This window comes from Balaenoptera physalus, assembly GCF_965194825.1.
Source record: "Balaenoptera physalus genome assembly, chromosome: 4".
Classification (NCBI taxonomy): Eukaryota; Metazoa; Chordata; class Mammalia; order Artiodactyla; family Balaenopteridae; genus Balaenoptera; species Balaenoptera physalus.
Genome location: NC_138891.1, coordinates 118,363,591 through 118,384,264, shown reverse-complemented (window position 1 = coordinate 118,384,264; position 20,674 = coordinate 118,363,591). Strand labels below are relative to the sequence as shown.

General features: G+C 32.9%; 1 protein-coding gene and 1 long non-coding RNA gene across 6 annotated transcripts in view; one reads left to right on the top strand and one right to left on the bottom strand.

The window, feature by feature from the left end:
* USP25 (ubiquitin specific peptidase 25) overlaps positions 1–20,674 on the bottom strand; it is a 138,133-nt gene that overhangs the window by 92,587 nt on the left and 24,872 nt on the right. For all 5 annotated transcript variants that reach the window (XM_082460335.1, XM_082460336.1, XM_082460337.1 and 2 more), the window contains exons 3-4: positions 19,799–19,943; positions 8,430–8,553 (exon numbers count right to left, since the gene is read on the bottom strand). In XM_082460335.1, the coding sequence (XP_082316461.1) occupies positions 8,430–8,553; positions 19,799–19,943 (269 nt within the window). The remainder of the gene's footprint in view (positions 1–8,429; positions 8,554–19,798; positions 19,944–20,674) is intronic.
* LOC309660204 overlaps positions 1–20,674 on the top strand; it is a 417,957-nt gene that overhangs the window by 374,241 nt on the left and 23,042 nt on the right. The gene's annotated exons all lie outside the window — the stretch shown is intronic.

The window sequence follows — 20,674 nt, the reverse complement described above, 5'->3', positions numbered from 1 at the left end:
TCCTAAAGATTTTGCTCTATCAGATTAATGTCAAAATAATATAGCTATCTTCCTTAATTATGCAGAAAAAGTAAATTATTCTTTTGTCTCTAACCTTATAAAATGACATTAGATACAATGTATTAGATTCCAAACCAGTATTACTTAAAATAACTTATATGAATGTAGGCTAGAGTCTTCTTTGGGAATCAGTAAAACCACATACTGAAAAAAAGAAAGCAGAAAACAACATGATCGGGACGTCCCTGGTGGCACAGTGGTTAAGAATCCGCCTGCCAATGCAGGGGACACTGGTTCAAGCTCTGGTCTGGAAAGATCCCATATGCCACGGAGCAACTAAGCCCGTGCACCACAACTACTGAGCCTGTGCTCTAGAGCCCGCGAGCCACAACTACTGAGCCCGCGTGCCACAACTACTGAAGCCACGCGCCTAGAGCCCATGCTCCACAACAAGAGAAACCAACTGCAATGAGAAGCCCGCACACCACAACGAAGAGTAGTCCCCGCTCGCCACAACTAGAGAAAGCCTGTGCGTAGCAACGAAGACCCGACGCAGCCATAAATTAATTAATTAATTAAAAAAAAAAGAAAACAACATGATACATTACAATGTAAAGATCAAAGTAAACTCACATATTTAAAAATAAACAGTATACCCTTTTAAGAGTGGTCCAACATTAGCAGCAGTACTCTGCCCAAATATCAACTCTCCATGCAACCTTGGCCCATACAAGCTTTTTCCCTTAAACTATTGACCACTAAAAGGTACTAGAACTCCTTGGAAGGTATTTAGTTAGATGAATTGGGGCATAAGAAAATCAGCATTTATCTAGAACATCCCACTCTTATCAGAAATAAGTTTTAAAGAACATAAAGGGGAGGTAAGTCAAAGAGCCAACTTGAGAGAATTCCTACTGTTCAAGTTGTACAATTCAACATAATATAAGAATAAGAATAATCAACTGGAAAAATTAAATTTGTACAAGGCGACTACTTCAAAAGAGAAAAGTTAACACATAGTATACAAAAGGTAAATACAACACCAAAGTCTATTTTATATAACAAGGTATATTTAATTATTTATTGACTTTTATAAATGGGAGTGTTTTCATTTGAAAAGTTTGCTCCTTTTGTAACATATGTATATCCAGAAGTATAAATAAAGGAACCTTATTTCTATATTGGTAATTAGAAATGAATGAACTAAAACAAGCAATGGGTTCTGGGTGAAGTAGCAACAATACCACAAACAGGAAAGAAGAATTAGCACCAGTGGTCATATATAAGAGACAGAAGAGGCATCCAGCAGTTGATTAGCACCAGTGGGCATGTACAATAACCATTAAAAAAGAGAACTCTACAGTATATTCCAAAAGCATAAACTGATCAAAAGTGAAGGAGAACAAGGAGAACTACACTCATTCCTAAATCTTCTAGGTGGATGGTCCTCTACCATTACATATTTTTAAACTTCTAATTATAATAAAATATTAATTAGAAATAACCCTTTTCAATGCCAACACACCAGATCATTTGTATCATAGTGACCAGGAAACAGGTCACACAGACAAGTCATGGAAAACCTGAGAAGACCTGATTTCTACAAAATGTACCCAGTCTACAAAAATTAAAGTCTAAAAATAAGTCACATGTACTCCAATAAAGAGGTTAAAAAAAATAATTAAAAATTGAAAAAATAAAAATAAGTCACATGAAGTTAATAACAAAATGAGACTCAGCCTCAAGACCATATTGAGTAAAATTAGGTCTCCTGTTCCCCACAAGTGTCAACAACCCATCCCAAATCTACAATCCAGACTCCCCTGAGATAATGACATTCTTCTTATTCCAGATCTAGTTAAGATTACTAAAAACTAAAATCCAGAAAGTATTTTTTGAATGTTTCGATACAGTCAGTTCAGGTACCCTCCTCTTCAGCCCCCTCCCACCAAGAAAATACATCTCTTGATTTTCATGTTGTATGAAAACATTAATGTGATAATATAAGCTTTTTAGTTCCCTTGCCTACTTTTGGGAGAATGTATGGCATCAAATGTACTTTCTAGGACCAAGCAGCTTACCTGCACTTTTTGTTACAAGAGGAGGGAAAGAAAGTCAAGGATATAAACTGAAGATACCACCTCTCCAGCATTCCCATAAAACTTTTTACAGAGGTAAAATTACATACAAACTGTAATAACTGAGTAGAGCTTAAGACATACATGTTCACTGTTTCTCAAAGTGACCTAAGATATAAAAATTTTTTAAAGTATCCATTTCTAAACCACATTTATTTTTGGTGGGTGGGTATACATACTTAAATGTATATAATTAAATATTCTTATAACTCAATTCAGTCATATGGTAGAGATCATCATTCATTATAATAAAAGCATGAGTTTTAAAGAAGTAGATTTATTATAATATTCCTTAAACATATGGTAATATGGTAGAATTATGGTACTAAAAATAGTGGATGAAAGAATGCCATGACTTTGTGATCTTGATTTACAGCTTATAACACATTTAGTTTTTTAATCACCAAGGACTTACAACATGCTCCAGTAGGTTTCCTCCTACCACTTCCTCCTGGCTCCTAAAAGACTTTATAAAACACATTTATTACACTGCACAAAATTATTAATCAACCAGTCTCTCCCATCAGCATCCAGAGGATAGAAACATGGATTTGTTTCATCCCTAGAGCATACATGATTAAAAAAAAAAAAAAAAAAAAGGGGGGGGGGGGCTAAACAAGTGTTTGAAGTAGATGGAAGATTAAAATATTAGATGTTGCTATCTCTTTGTCATTTTATTTTATTTTTTTTTTTTGGCAAAAGCCCAACCTCTAGCCCAAATATGAGCTCTCCATTCCCAAGCCCTTGTCCTTTTCTATAGTCCAGTCCTGGCATATTAATATAAGCTTTATATAAAGCCAAGTCCTCATAAGGGTTCCTTCCCTGGCCTCACCAAACAAAGTGAAGCCAATGATTCTACCCACGCTTTAAAGTGTAAAGTATGCCAATAGCTACATTTCAGATATTAAGGCTGCAAGTAGAGAGAGAGAATAAAAAAATAATACTGCAAATCTCAGAGCTCAGAAATAGCTTAGAACAAAATGTAGCATACTGAAAAAGGCAAGCCCAAAAGCCACAAATACCAACCCCAACTACAATCACCTTATCTTCTCAACACCAGTCATGACCATGGCATTCAACAATATAAAAAGATGACAAAATGTTTTGCTGTCTCTTTTCCTTCCACACACTGTATTGAGTGAATCTTTAAAGCACTTACTTATGGTAAGTGTTCATGTTCCTAGTAGAATTTTATCGTGCTGATTTTGAGGGCTTTTTTTTTTTGCTTGTTTTCTTTTGTATTGTTATTTAAATTGCGTTATAGAAAACATTCCACTTTGGATCATCTAAGTCTATTTCAAGCAAGCAACATACTCACTGGAAAACATGCATATCATTTAAGCTATACAGATCAACCAAAAAGAAAAGAAAAAAGAAGGTGGAAGGAAGGAAGAGAAGGAGGAAGGAAGGGACGGAGGGAGGGAGGGAGGAAGGGAGGAAGGGAGTATTCATCTTCTACATTTCCTTTAAAAAAATCTATTGGTATTTTGATTGTGATCGCACTAAACCCATAAGTTAATTTAAGGAGAACTGACCGGTTTTACAATATTCAGTCTTCCAATTTGTGAAACACAATACATTTCCAATTATTTCCATATTCATTAATATGTCTCAGTGTTATTTAATAATTTTCTTCTTAGAAGTTTTTGCACACTTCTTATTAGATTTATTCCTGGTCTTTAATAGTTTTGTGTGTTATAAATGGTAGCTTTTAAAATTTTCTCCTTATCATTCCTTCTTATACATAAAAACATAACCTTTTGTGTACTGATTATCAACCAACAGGGCTAAATACATCTTTTCTTGGTAAGAGTATTTTATTGAGGTGATTTACATATAATAAGATACACAAACCTTAAATGTACAGTTCAGTGAAATTTTTACCAATGAATACCACCCCCCATGTAACCACCACCCAGACCAAGATATAGAAAATTTCTATTATTCCCCAAAATTCTCTCATGCCCTCTCCCAACCAATAGTGTCTCTCTAGTTCTCAGATAATCACCATTCTGACTTCTACCACAATAAACTAGTTCTGCTTGTCCTTAAACATCACATAAATGGAATCACACAGCAGTTACTCTTTTGTGTCAAGTTTCTTTCACTTAACATGTTGCTTTGTCGATTCCTCCACATTTTTTAAAGTACCAGGAAAATGTTTTCCATTACATTGTTTAGTATTCCACTGTGTGAATATACAACCACTGTTAACTATTCTGCTCTTACGGATATTTGGTTGTTTACAGTTTTTAGTTATTATCAGTAAAGGCACTATGTGCTTCTTTCTCAAGGGTCTATACCTAGAAGTGGAAACGTGGACTATGCTAAGTTCTAGCATAATATATGTTGAAATACACTAGAAATTCCCAGTTTTCCAAAGTGGCTATATCATTATACATTCTTATGAACAATATATGACACTTCCAACTGCTCTACATGCTTGCCAACATTTGATATTGTCAGTCTTTTTAATTTTAGCCATTGTGTTGGATATATAGTGGTGGCTGTTCTCCAATGAGGTGACTCATCAAACTTGCACCACAAAGATTACCACCACTGCTATAATCTAGCATCATACCCAACATGGCAACTTGTCCACTTTTAACTTGTCCAACTTATTATTTTCATGTGTCTAACTGCTATGTAAATTTGTGTCATTTGTCACTTTCACTGTCACTATTTTTAGGATAATTCTACCTTTTTCCTCTGAGTAATTTTAAGATTTTCCCAGTCTTAAGTATTCTGGAGTGTCACTATAATGCATTTATGTATGGGTTTCTTTTCATTTTTCTGATTGGGATTTGTTGGCTCATGAAATTACAAGTTATCTCTTCACTTCTAAAAAATTCTGTGATTATCGCTTTAAATTTTGCCTCTGACTCACTCCCTCCTTTTCTTCCGTAACACCGATTAATGTATGTTAGACCTACTCATTTTATTCTCCGTGTCATTCAACCTTTCTCCATATCATTTATCTTTTTAGCTATCTGTTACACACTGGATAATTTCTTCTCATATAGCTTACAGTCTACTATTTCTAATCTGCTATTAAACCTGTGTTCTGTTTTTTCTTTTTCTTTTTTTTTTACTTTAGTAATTCTTACTTTCATTTCTAGAAGATATTTTCACAGTCCTTTTTCAAGTAGAGATTTATTGAATTATTAAAGTGACACAAATTTCAGCTGTACAAACATGGTACAACTTCTCAGGGGCAAATCTCATCCCCTCCAACAACATTCCTCATAGCTAAGGCAACTGTCTTTGTAGTATTATAGGGGTTTCAGAGGAGGGATAGTTCTGATTTACCCTTATTGTGAATATGTCATCCACTGACATAACTTTATGAGGGGAATGATTTCCTGTTAAAGCTTCCCACCTAATATAGACAATGGCCTTTAACTTCTTTTTCCCACATTCAACAAGGATATCAAAACTGAAATTCAAATTTATACACACAAGCAAATGTCATCATGTCAAAAAGTGACTTTCAGCATTCCGAACTTACTTCTTTGGGTTCCAGCTTTCACTTTGATTTAGTCTGATTATAGCCCTTACTATCTTAACAATTCTATAATACTTTCAAGAGATCTTAAAATATTTTACATCCAACAGAAACAACACATTCTGATTGTTTCCACTAGAAAATCTGTTTTAGTCTACCATGTTTCCTGAAACTGTTGAAGGTGTGCTCTTTGTAACAATTTTAACTAGAACCTAGCCCTACCTTCTACCCAACTTATTCAAAGTCATTTCATGAGGCAAGCCATTTTCACAACAAATATGCTAGACACAAACTAGCCACAATGCAGTTTATTAACAAATTTCTACTATCCACACTCTACTTGTTCCCTGTCTGTGCAGTGGTAACTAAGATAATTATAATAAATGCATCCAATCCTGACATTAAGAAGTAATTATATTAAGAAGTACACTTCTAAAATGTTCAACTTAAGAAATTTTACCATGAAATTTATGGGTGCCGGAACACAGGATTGTAAGATGTAAAAAGGTTTTATCTCATCTAGTTATACACAATAACTCAGTATTCCAAATGTGTGAATTCATATTAAAGTATGTTACTGAAATACAACCACAGTTAAATGATTCTAGGATTTTATTTGGCAAGATTTTGTCATCTGAACTTACTAGGTAATGAACAAATAAATTTACTTTTAAGCATAATATATAAATGTTTTCCTTAAAAAATTCATCATTTTCTCTTTTGAATTTAGAATCTAAGCCTCAATAAAACTCATGCAATGTTATATTTGTCAAATGCTTAACTAGAATTCTCATGTTCCCTTATTTCTAATACAATATGATATATAAATGTGCTTATTTACTGAATGTTGCAGTTAACTTTTTTTGTTAACTATATATTATAAAATCTACGCATATCAAGGAAAAAAATTACATTCTGCAACAGTAAATTAATATTTTTTTTACTTCTGAGTATAATTTTACATAAAATTTTGTCATATTACACTATACCAATTCTCTGCAATGCTATCTACAATACAAATACTTGCAAAATATTTACTATTTTAAGAGTTTATTAAAATTAAAAGATCAAGGGAAAAAAAGGGCATTATCTTAATGAGTTTTTTTCCACTTGGACAAAAATTAGTATCTTAAAGAATATATAACATATATTGTATGTAATAGAGATTAGGAATAATCTAAATTCCTTAACTTTTATTTATTTTTTTTTACTGATTATCTAATTATTATGTTATTTTAATTAGAAAGCACAGGATACAAAACTACTGACACTACTTGGTATATAATCCTCCAGACTTTTTTCTATTTATGTACTAATATAAATTAACATATATATAAATATATATACATTTAAAAATATTTGTATCATAGTATATATTCTATTTTATAATCTCTTTTTCACATACTAGATTATCATTCCCCTTAAATATGAATTGCAACTGATGTATTTCATGTTTAAAATATTTCTCATAAAGCTTAAGTATTATCAAATTTTATAATTATTCAAGACAAATATTTCATTCCAATTCATTTTTATAAGACAAAATCTAACTTTATAGTTTCTCCAAATCCTTCAAAAAATAAGCCTAAATAAAATGTCTAAAAATAGCACATGTACTTTTGGTTTTCATTTAAAATTACTGGCATTAAATGATATTAGCCACAACGAAGAGGATAATGAATTTTAATTAAGTCTTGCCATCTTAATATCTTATTATACAAAGCAGTTTCCAAAGTAACAAAGACATTAAAAAGTATTACTACAAAAAATTATGTGCCTTTGCTAAACATAGCATTTTGAGGCATCTCCTACGGTAATCTCAGATTACTCAGAAAGAAATGTACTATTAATATTGTGCCAAGGGAAATTATCTAAGAAAGCTGGTACATTCTGCTACCAAACAACTCTGTTAACAGGGGAAAAGAACACTGGAGTCATAAGACCCATCTTAGCTGTGTACCTTTGGAAAATCATTTAACCTCTTAAAAGATAAATTTCTTCTTCAGTAAGATAAAGTTACCATTGGCTCCAAAGAGTTGTTTAGAAGATTATGTTTAGTTATAATTTAAAGTTTTTTTTTTAAAATCAAACTTATTTAATCCTTTGGTGGATCAAATTTTTTCAAACTAAAAAGTTTTGGTAATTAAATCAAAAGATGCATTCCATCACACATCTTGGAATCTTGCTTATTTCTTTTTAAAAAAAAAAAAACCTATAAATATACTATCATATCATAGATCAGAAGTTGGAAAGCTATGGCCCATGGGCCAAATCCAGCTGGCCGTCTGTTTTTGTAAATCGAGATTTACTGGAACACAGCCACACTCATTAAATTATGCATTATCGATGGCTGCTTTTACACTACAACACTTGAGTTGAGCAAATGTAACAGAAACCAGATGGCTGACAAAGCCTAAAATATTTACCACTGGCATGTTACAGAAAAAAGTTTCTTGACCCTGGCCATAAATGACTATAAATTGAATTGGACAATGTATCTAAAAGGAATTAGGGGAAGAAAAAAAATCAAAGAAATATTAAAATATATACCTAAATTTAATGCCCCACAACGTCACTCCAAAATCCTAAAAACAATCTAAGTTTCAAATGCAATTGGATCTAGAATAAGAAAATCTGGGTTACATAAAATATAAAAACAATACTAAGTTTATTAATAGTTTATTTAGAATTGCAAAGTATATATTTGTGCCTCTTCAAATTAAAGTCAATTATTATTTCTATTATAAATAGTATTTATATCTACTTTATACAAATTATATTTTTACCTGCTAATGGCTTGCTCCTCATCAGTTATTCCAGTCTCCCTGAATGCCCTGTTTGATTCCGCCAAACTCAAGGCAATTGCTCTCTGAAGATCATCTTTATCATCTCCAGTGAGATCAATCACATCTGAAAAGCAAAACTATCTTTCTCAAAATTAAAAGTCAAACAAAATGAAAGGTAATTCTTATAATGGAGATTTTATACCCAATATACCCTTTCCAATCAAAGTCAGCACCAACTTAATTCTGTATAAGAGCCTCTCTGAAGAGAATGCAAACACTTTTTAAATTGGTTATACTTTGAAATTTAATGTTCTTCTCTATAAAATATACCTAAAGCAATTAAGAGTATAAATATTTTTCATTACAGAGGAATCTCAATATTTACTATGAAGTCTCTGATTAAAAGCTAATAAGCAGAAAGATTGCTAAAAACAGGTTCTTTAACAACAAAAATTGAAGCCAACATAATTAAACATTTACATATATGCTTTCTGAAGTTAACCCAAATACACACACATTACAGTCGGCTATACTACCTAGACATTTATCAAAGTATAATAATTAAATGAGCTCTCAAAAACTATGTTTCAGAAACTAATTGACCATATATATTTATATTTATATACACTTTTAAAGTCTGGACGAATGTATGAAGCTGTTAACAGTGGTTAATTCTGATGAGGAGGGTTATGGGGAGAAGGAAGTATAAGGATCTTTCACTTTCTATTTTCTGTTCTATGCATTCCTTTTAATTAAAAAAAAAGTTTTCATTTCAGAAAAAAGAAAAATATGCAAGTAAATGACAGGTTTTCTTTTGTTAGAATAAAATAAAGTAGTTAGATGCTGTAAGTGTTCTTCTTCCAAAGAATAAAGTCTACAACTATTACCACATTCAAAAAAACTGATTTTTAATCCAATTTCCCAATATACATCGATTTATTTCCTTATCTCAAAAGATGTCAGTAATACTCCTATTATCATTTAAACAGTGATAGACCACAACATGTTGTTAAGTAGGATATTACAAAATAATGGGATGAGAAAGAGAAAGAAGTATAGCTGTTACTACCTTATCTTTGCATAGTTGGGATTATGCTGGTTGGTATTCTGGACAAGTTTTATAATCATTTTGTTTACTTGTATTCGAGACATGTTAAAATTAATTTTTTTCTTTGTAATCTTAGAATATTATAAGAGGGAAACAAACAAAAGGGTTGGGGATGGGAGATAAAGTGTCTGCATTTTACCATCTGGCTACATCTAGTAGTTATATATAACTACTAGAAAAAAAAATTTTGCACTTAATAAAAAATAAAGTATACTGATAGTTTCAAAAGTCTACTTCTATTGTTATATACACTTTTTTCTCCAAACAGCAGCTTATGAGAATATTAAAAATATTAAAAATAACAGTTGGCCACGGAAGATTTTTTTAATGTTCTTAGAGAGTATAACAAAACCTCACAAAAATGTAGTAAGTAGGGTCCAAAAAATTCAGTCAAGTAGAATGTGCAACAGAGTTATAGAGCAAGTGAAATGATGGCGCATGCATACGTACGTCAGCAGGCCAAAGGTTTCCTAATTCTGGTTTACAAATTCCAAGTCCACCAAACCACAGCTGTAGATGGATATCACCCGGGTGTAGTCATTCAGTCCAGCTGAAATATTGATAAAGAAGCTAGGACTGGAGAGGCATGAAGTGGCCTCATAAAAACGAGAACTACCATGGTCATTAAATAATGACTAGAACTTGGATGAGTAAAGAGAGAATAATGGAAGTAAAGAAAATAACTTGAAAATCACAAAGAAGCAGAAAAACAGGCTTTGGGGACACGATCAATTAGCCCTCAGACTCCAATCTCTCATCCTCCTTGTGTGCCTTCTACGACTACAGAAGCTGAAAAGATTAAAACAAACAAACCTATTTTCCTGATTCACCTGCAGTTATGGTTCTGGATAAAATTTAGGTTCCACCAATCGGATGCATTAGCATGAGATTTGGAAGGCAGACTTGAGGGGGGAAGCCACTATCCTGCTGCTTTTGGCTGTTTTTCTCCAGCATGACTGAACTGATGTGGGCTGTTCCACAGTAGCAATCCAGTATCCAATTTACAGCTTCAGGTATGTCAAAAGATAGACTAGAAGTGGTAACCAGACTCTGCACTCCAATGCCCAGGCACAGCTCAGTGGCAGTTACCTAATCCTGGCTGCTTGTTCCCTGGGCAGCAGCTATAGAGCTATGTACATTCTTGAACCCTGTAGTCCCAAAGGCAGTCTCCTGATTCACTATCTTCCTGACTGTGGCAGACAGAATGGCTTCCCTGGCTGGCCAGTCCTGCAAGAATCTAGGAGTCATTTCAGAAAGCTGAGCTAGAGATCCTTCCTCCATTGCTTCCACTGATTTTTTTAAGAACCTAGTTCCCGGTATTAAATTTCTTCTTTGGAACTATCTAGAGTGTTTACTGTTTCATGACTGACAAGTAAACCAAACTGGCTAGAGCAGAACTCACGTAGAAATGGCAACAAGTTATACTTAGAACTTTTCATAATTTAGCAGTCGTAACTCAAGCAACACAAAAGCAAAAAACTAGGCAAGATGCTTTTAACCCTATTTCATAAATGAGATAACTGAAGTTGCAAGAAATGAAGTCTAATAGTATAATAAAGAATGGTACACAGGCTTCAAATTTAAGTCTTCAAATTATTAAGTCCAGTGGTCTTTCCTCCATACTAGCAGTACCCAAGTGTAATCCATGGATCCTTGGGATTCCAATGACCCTATGAAGGAAGGGTTTCCTTAAGTAAAAAATACTCTCATAATAATACTAAGATGTTATTTGCCTTTCCTACTGGGGTCACATTTGCAGTGATTATGCAAAACAACAGTGCATAAAACCACAGCATCTTAGCACAAATCAAGGCAGTAGCATCAAGTTAATTACATTACAACTATGCATACCCATTATTCAAAAAAAAAAAAGCCAGTCTCTCTTAAATCCTTGATAAAATGAGGAAACTAATTTTATTAAATCACAAACATTGTTTTACATGTTCTTTTAATTCTATGTGACAAAATAGAAAGTATGCATAGTACTTCTGCTCTATATCCAAAGTATGCTGTTGGTAAAGAAAACACTAGTACACTGCTTGAGTTGCAAGCTGAACTGATTTTTTTTCATGGAGCACTATTTTTACTTGAAAGAACAACTGACAAACTACAAACTATGATTATTCAGACGTCAGTATTTGGCAGACATTTTCTGAAAAATAAAGTGAGCCTGTCACTTGAAGAACAAATGAAGAGTATTTGTTGCCAATGATAAGCATGGAATTTTCAAGCAAAAACTGCAACTTCAGAAAACTTGTTTCTACCACTATGAGCTTGACATCTTCCCAATACTTAAACACTTTTCTGGTGAAATCAAGTGATATTAACAATTTCTATTTGTTTTATAATGTAGACTTTCTTCCAACATTTGGAAGGAAACCTTTGCCAAATTACCAATGTGCTGTGTTATTAAATCATGCATGGATAAACAATCCATTCAAAGAGCAAGATAAGACACTAGGAGCATCTTCTGTTGTAATATTTGGTCTCTGACCCAGTTCCTGACATAGAGCTCCTATATCACTTGGCATTTCCTAGCTTGATAGGAACATATTTTGCTCTAAGGAGGTGACTCTTGGTGGGTTCCTAACTAGCTTCAGGATGGGCCACTGGTCATCAGAAAGACTAAGCCCTGATGAGAAGCTTGGAACTTTGAGCCCTACCTCCCATCCTCCAGGGAGACATAAGGACTGGAGATTAAGTTAATAATCGATCAGGCCTACCTGATGAAACCTCCATAAAAATCCCTAAATTACAAGGTTTGGAGAGCTTCCAGGTTGGTGAACATGTCCACATGTTAGGAGGGTGGTGCACCCCAACTCCACACGACAGAAACTCCTGGCTTGGGACCCTTCCAGACCTTACTCTATATACCTCTCCATCTGGCTGTACATACTTTATCATAGTCTTTATTATATAATAAACCAGTAAAAGTAAGTGTTTCCCTGAGTTATGAGCCATTATAGCAAATTATCAAACTTGAGGGGGTCTTGAGAACCCCCAATTTGTTGTAGCCAAGTCAGACAGAATGTGGGTAACCTGGGGACCCACTACTTGTGATTGGTGTCTAAGGTAGGGGCAATCTTATGGGACTGAGCATTTAGCCTGTGGGGTCTGATGCTAACTCCAGGCAGATGGTATCAGCATTGTAGAACACCCAGCTGCTGTTGGAGAATTGGTAGTGTGTGGGGGGAAAAAACTCACATATCTGGTGTCAGAAGTATTATAAGTATGATGAGAGGAAGAAACAAGCAATTATAGTCTTTAATGCTAGAAAGGTTAGCTGACCACAGACTATCAGTTCTTAACTGAAAAGCTGGGATTTGTTCCTTTAAGCGATGGAGAAGGTTTATTTATTATTTGTAGTTTCACTATAATTACAATAATTTTCTCCATGATGTTCCCATTACTTCATAAAGCTTCTTCTTTCCATAGGTCATTTTAGAACAATATAGAAATCTTGAATTATTATAACCTACTCACATACCAAATACATATGATTTTAAGCACAGATATTAAGAAAATAAAACTTTATTTTAATAGAATGGTTAATCCTAAATTTATTTTTCAGGAGTTTAATAGAATGATTTCTGTAAAATATGTAATAAACTATAAAATAGCCCTCTATGATTTTCTTATGTGTTTATTCAAAAAGGAACAGAGAATAAGCTTAGCAGTAAACAATTTCTAATTGGCAAAAGTCAACTATAAAAACTTAGCCTTTGTAAAAATTCCATCCAAGTACCAAAGTACTATGAATATTTTTCTGTCAATGCCAAGGGAGGACCTTGGTAAAACACCAAACTTTGTTTGAACCAATCCTCCCTCCGGTATTAGTATTAGCATTAGTGTGAACAGAATTCAAGGGCACAAGTGTGTTAGTGCCAGTTGAATAACACTGTAGAAAATCACGTTACAAAAGCCTATGAACAGTAATCTACAACATTTCAAGATTGACCAAAATAAAACATTTTTTCCTGTAAAGTCAGAAATATATATACCAAAACATAACATCCACCCTAATAAATCTTCCACTTTCTAAAAACTTACACACCAACTACCAAACATTTCTCTGCTAACTCCAAAACACAGAAAGTCATCAACTTAACAATAAATTAGACTTCAAATGTATGAATTGTTTATCACTCAGTTTTTCTCATGAAAATGGTATATAAAATGATATGAGGCTTCCAAGTTAGTTCACAAGAGCCAATTTAGCCCATAATCTAATTGAATATATGCAAAGATTTTTATTTTAGAAAAAAAAGTTCTTTCATTATTTTCCTTACCTACATAAGGCTAAACCTAGGGGAAACACTTTTTTATTTTTAATAAGCCAAGCTTATATTTACCACCAGCAAAGATTTCTAGGCAGGGGAGTGATATGAGTAGAAATAACTGTTTTGGGAGTTAGAAGGGTTAAAAGTGCTGAATAAGAGTTTGAGAAGAGTTGTAATAAGAGTAGGTACCAGAGCAGAAAAACTCTCTGGCCCACCAAAAGGACAGGGATACCCTTAAGAGAAAAAAGCAAATATGAAGAAAGAGATGGTCAGCAGATTGGAAATGAGAAAAATACCATTCCCACTCTCACTCTGCTTCAACCACGGTTGTTGTCCTCACCATTCACCTCCTGAGCCGAAAACATACTCCTACCTCAAGACCCCAGCCTGGGACACACCTCTCTAAGACATCCTTGAGGTTCCCGCCTTCACTTCCTCAGGTATCTGTATAAATGAGACACTTCCCAACCAACCTTCCATCTAAAATAGCACACCCCATGTCTGAACTACAACCTCACCCCTGCCAGCCTCTGTCCCTCTACCCTGCTCTATTGTTCTTCATGAACTTACTATTATCTGACAATATTTATTTATTGTTTACTGTCTGTCTTCCCCCTATGTAAACGGAGACATTTTTTGATTTTTTAATGGCCTAAAAGAGTACCTGACACATATTAGGCAATCAATAAATATTTGTTAAGCAAATAAGGTTAATATCTAGACTATGGAATAGAAATAAAAATTAATGAGTCATCTCCACAGTGGCACTAGTTAGAATACTTGAGAATATATACTTTATCCAAAATTTTTTCTAGTAAAAGGACAAATAGCATAATAAAGTATCATGTTAAAAGAATACTTAAAATCAAGAAGACATAAGCAACATAAATTGTGTTGCTCATCCCACTCTCCCATTCTCCCCTGCCGTCAGTCAGTTCTCTTAACATGTTCCTACTTTTCCAATCTTCTCATTGCTAAACTCAGATTCTCCAAAACAGTGATGTCCAATAGAACTTCCTGTGATGATGGAAATGTACTATTATCCGTATTGTCCAATAAGGTAGCTACTAGTCACATGTGACTACTATTGACCATTTTAAATGTATGTATGGCAATGGAAAAAACTGAGTTTCAGTATTACTTAATTTTATGTTTAAATTTAAGTCTCCACATGTAACTATTGGCAACTGTATTGAACAGCTCAGCTCTAAATGGTCTTGCTCTGTTTTTAATAATAGCTGCTAAATTTATAATGGCAGCATTAGTAAGTAAGGAAAGTAATAATAAAGGAGCCATTCTTGATTTTTGTCATCTATTTTACTGTGTTTTCCAACTTGGAAAAAATTAAAAGTTAACATTCTATATTAGTCAACAAAAAGTGCAAAGGCCCATGGCCATCATTCTGTCCTAAAGTTAAAGAAAATTCATAAAGTTATACAAGTAATTCTACAGTATATGTCTAATATAGAATGTAAGTCTAATTGCATCCAATCAGTTACAAGTAATTTTCATACCATTGTAGCATCTCATTTTTAAGTTTAATATTGACTTTTGGTGTCATCAAAATAGTTTTATGCATTAGAAATCTCTACAGAAAAAGACTTAACTTCCATTTCACTAATTTTTTTTTTTCTATCTGCAGATGCTTGTTTAACAAATTTGGTGAATGGGAAAAATATCAGTGTTCAATTAATAAAATCCTAAACTGCTTAACATAAGTGATTTGCCCTCAGCAGGGATGAGAGCACTAGACTGGGATCTATTTATGAAATGTGCTTTAAATCACTTTTAGGCTAGCCAAGCAATATAACCAAGATTAGAGTTCTAGGACAGAACTTCAACATTTTTCTCACTTTCTATGCAATCCTTACCAAATAATTCAAGTTCTTTTGAAGGATAGAAGAAAAAAATACAGTGTGTCTTAAAAAAAAAAAAAAAATACAGTGATTCTAAATTTTTGAAGGGTCTACCACTTAACACTCACTCCAATGTGTTATACTAATTTCTCTAAAACTTAAGCCAATATGCGGCATTATTTTCTGTGTTAAAATTACCTACCCAAATCCCTCTTATCTTTTGATCCATACTTTGATTGCTCAATTGTAGCACATCTCGTTCTGGTGGGTATATACCGTTTTTTTTTCCTGTTTTAAAGAAGTTCAAAAGAATTTAATGATCATGAAAGAAAGAATATTACGATTTGATTTCAAATTGGGCAAAAGCCTTATATGGTCATGTCTATGACAGAGTTTGCCATGACACAAAGACTTCACACAATCTCTTCTCTGATTATTAAATACACCTATGATATCTCAATATCTTGCATTGTTTCCTAGTTCCCTTTGCATTTTTAACCGCAAAACTCCTAACACAGTAATTTTATTTCTCATTTAAGCGAGAGGTAGGAGGCACTCATTTGACAATTCACAATATCCAGTCTAGACAGGAGATATAAGTAATTTAAAAAGGTGCCTCAAATTTTTGCTAACAGTACTACAAAATGGTTTGGGTCTTTTCCCAGAATTCAACAGAGTATTATATTACAGTATGGAATGTTACCAAAGCAATACTTTCTAATTCCTTATTATGCAGAGTACAAGCTTTCCTTGAAATGTTTCCTTTTTCTCTCAAAAATGAAAGGTAAAAATACACTGAGAAGGCCAACAATTGAAAATGTAATTACTCCGTCAATATTAAAGTTCACAAATATGTGTTCTAATCAAGTGACATAATTTGCTTTCTCTTCTGATATACTTGGGTATATGAAAATTTCCCAGCAACCCCAAAAGTGACTTCTATGGGATATTAGTTTGAAAGCTAAATTTTTCTAGTCATCAAAAAAACATGTATTTTAGATCTTCTAAAAGAGACCTTCAGTAATAAGCTATATTCTAGCTTATAACAATAAAGAACCATTATATATTTAGCATCAGAGACTTTTATCTCAAAATATAGATGTTTTGTCAGCACTACAACCAACAGATGACACACTTAAAGTTAGCAAGGCTTTGTTTATGCTTTAGCCTGGTTGTAACAGACTTTATACTTAAAAAAAAAAAAAGAAGAAGAAATTGAAAAATAAAAACCCTTACCATATTTGCAAGAATTAAGTTCGACTATGGTCAATTTTCAAGTAACAATGCATTTCACATAAAATTGAGAAAATGCTCAAAAAGGGTTTTATATCTAGAACAATCCCTTGAAAACTTCCTCACACTCTGATCACTCCAATACTCCACACTCCTTCAGCACTTACAGAGTTTTCTCCAAGAAGAGGCCTGAGTTTGAATATATATATTCATTTATAATTATTTTCTATCCTTCCCACGTTTTACCACCCCATCCAAGAATTAAAAATACAGAGATTTCATTTCTCCTCAGCAATTACAGCATAGTAATTTAAAGAATCTGCTGAATGCATGACATCTACTTACTTTCTCAGTTTTAAACCTTGTAACACTTGGTATTATACAAGTGTCATAACACTTGTAGTATTATTATGGCACTACTAAATTTAAATGCTGAATAAAGAGTATTTCCTAAAGGCAGTTGTACTTCTTAGAACTTTATGAAAGATGGCACAAATTTGTTAAATAGAAAAGAACTATTGTCACCTCACCAGCTACATTTTTCTCAGTTTAATACTAATACTATTATAATACAATCACCCCACTATATTTCTACAAGTTTTTTTCTCAGTAATCGCAAACCAACTTTATGAATGCACTACCCAAATTATTCAATTATTAAATATGAATTTAGCATCCTGGTTAGAAGGACAGCTCATTTTATCAATAAAGAAACCACAACAACAAGCAATTTGCTCAATAAGATAATCAATAAGATGAAACCAGAAACTCCATCTCTCTACCATTTCTTTCAAGTGGAATATGAAAGTACTTAGTGCATATTTTCTGAGAGCTACACACATACACACACACACAAAAAATTTTTTTCAATTATCAACAAATGGGACACATGCTTTCTGAAATCAGGTTCCTTTCTCCCTAAGAGCACCTAATCAAATCTCTCTTTTTGTCCATAACATTTTCACTATTCCTTGTCAAAAGTCTTTAACAGGTGTTAACATGTGACTTAAACAATATTTTCTAATTTTCACACAGCAAATAAGACATCATCTTTAATGACAGTTTTATAATCCTAATTCTCCCCTGCAAATCTATATATGCTGTCCCACGTCTCAAAGTCTACCATCTATATTGAGTTCACAGCTATCGTTCTAAAATCTTTCCATCCTTTCAACTAGAACACTGCACCATGTTTACTCAGTTTTGTCTCCTTCATTTTAACCAGCTGTCTTCAGTCAAAATCTTTCTTTTTTTCCTTTTTCTACCTAATTTCATTTTCCTCCCAAGTCTCAGAACCTTGAAAGATACGTTATTCTCACATACTAATTCCTCCTCTATTTATACCACTTCTCTTTTTTCCAACTTCTTATAACAAGCTTCTCAACCCTGTTCAAGAGAACGTTCATTGGTTTCAAAACAGCTTTTTTACACATATTATCAAAAACAACTCAACAAACACTTTTTGAGAAACAATAACATCCTATTATAATGGTGGGACTACCAATGGTCTCTTGCCCTTTTAAGTTTAGTTTGGTAAGCAAGAAAGGCACAGCAAGTAATTTCAAAATAGCACAGTACCTGTTAACACAGAAGTATGCTCTGGGTGTCAGAAAAGCCCATGGAGACTAGAGGAAACATTCTAGAGCCAGCAGCTCTTAAGCTAAGTCTTATAACATCAGAAGAAATTAGGCTAAGGATAAAGGCTGGAGGGGATTCCAGACAGAAGGAACAACAAGTGTAAAGACAGAAGAAATTAAATAGCACTGGGTGAATGAGAACTTCCAATCTATTCTGTATTATCACAGTGTAAAGTGAGAGGAGGAAAACAGTAGAAAATGAAGGTAGAGATGTAGATAGGGGCCAAACCACACTTTGTCTTGAACTTGGACACAGCAATTGAGTCTGTCTTACATACATAAAACTTCTCCCATCACCTATTACATGTGTGAGATAGGAGTATCCTAGCTTTGGCTGACATAAGACCATTTTGGGAGCAAAAACACTAAGATTACCTTGAAATTTTGAAATTAAAATATTTTATCAATGAACATTAAACAGCATTTAATGTCAATCAATAGCTATAAACATCTATGTGAATGGGATCTTCCTGGTTTTTTCCTAACTTTGAGAAAGTCTATAAAACAAAATCAAAAATTCTCTTTAAGTACAAGTTAGTAATCAAACTTCTCAAATCCAGAATGCATAGAAATACCTACATTTTATATAATGCAGTTATTACACCATAATGAGATAGAGATAAATGAACATATTTTTCAAAACTCAACTATATAAGCATAAATTATTCATATTATGAAGAAAAATTAGAGTCCCGTGTAAAATTTTCCATATGTATGTATGTGTATATGTGTATTTATTTATTTTGTTATGTTGTAGTAAGCCTTTTTCCAAGATCTTTATTCTGGAGAGGGGTTGGAGTTAAGGGAAGGAAAATTCTGTTAAACAGTAAATCTATCAGTAATTAGAAACAATACTTTATCTTCAAAAATAATACTAAGATCTCTACCAACACTTAACATCAATAAAACAAATGACTGTGCCCCATTTAAAATTCTAGAAACTTTCGTTTCTTTAATGAGTAAGACCTTTAGATGTTCCATATTTCAAAACAATGAATACGATATGAAATGTTTTATAAAAGGATATACAACTTAAATATAATCTTTTACTCCTCAACTGAAAACAAATATAGCAACTAATAAAAACATACGCGCCTTTCAACTACACCAAAAAGAACCAAAGCTGAAGTCGTTCCTTTTTTATTCTTCACCTCTGTTTAAACAAAACACAGCTCCAAGAAAAATTTTTCATTATATTCTAATTAAAATATTAAGAAAGAAAAAAAAAAATATTAAGAAAGAGAAGTAAACTTACTCGTATCTGCTTGGCTTCCCACACTGATGTATCTATCATTGCCAGGTAGCGCTGTTTGGTAGTAAGTTGTCTCCTCCTGCTGAGGGGTCTTGGCATTCTTCGCAGTAAGGAAAGCCACTGCTAGTTCCAAGTTTCCGTTACTATCCTTCAAATATCAAGAACGGAACATCAAATATTTTGGAATAACTCTATACATTCTCATATAATTATGTAATTTTCTCCATAACAACTAATACTAATAGTAAAAATCATTTTCAGATTTAAAATTATTCTATGTGATTCTTAATTTTACAGTATAAATTCACTGTAAACAAAGTAGACTACATAAATAGTAATTCCTTTTTCTATTAATTAAAACTACTAATATAATGTAAAAATCAATTCTATAACTAATTATCCAATCATAACTTACACTCCTAAACAAATGAACAAACTAAAAAATGTTTTCTGGAACTGGCCACATAAAAGGGTGAAAAATAAATATTTAAAATAGTACTTCAGCAAATACAAGGACAATAAAAGATATTCCCTTTAGTGTGTATGCTGAATGCCTACCTAGAGGCAAACTAACAAGCAAATATCAAAGACTCATAAGAAGAAAACAGCAAAATGGTCTGAAGCTTGATAGAAAGACACACAGAACTCCTAGGAATACTCAATACTATCAAGAGGAAAATCCTACCCAAATTAAATGTATAAATTGTATGTAGTTCTCATCAAAAGTATACCTGGACACTTTGTTATAAAGCAGAAACTAACACATCATTGTAAAGCAATTATACTCCAATAAAGATGTTAAAAACAAAAAGAAAAAGTATACCTGGACAAAATTATTCTAAAGTTAATTTAGAAGAAAACAGATGCTAAAAAACTAAG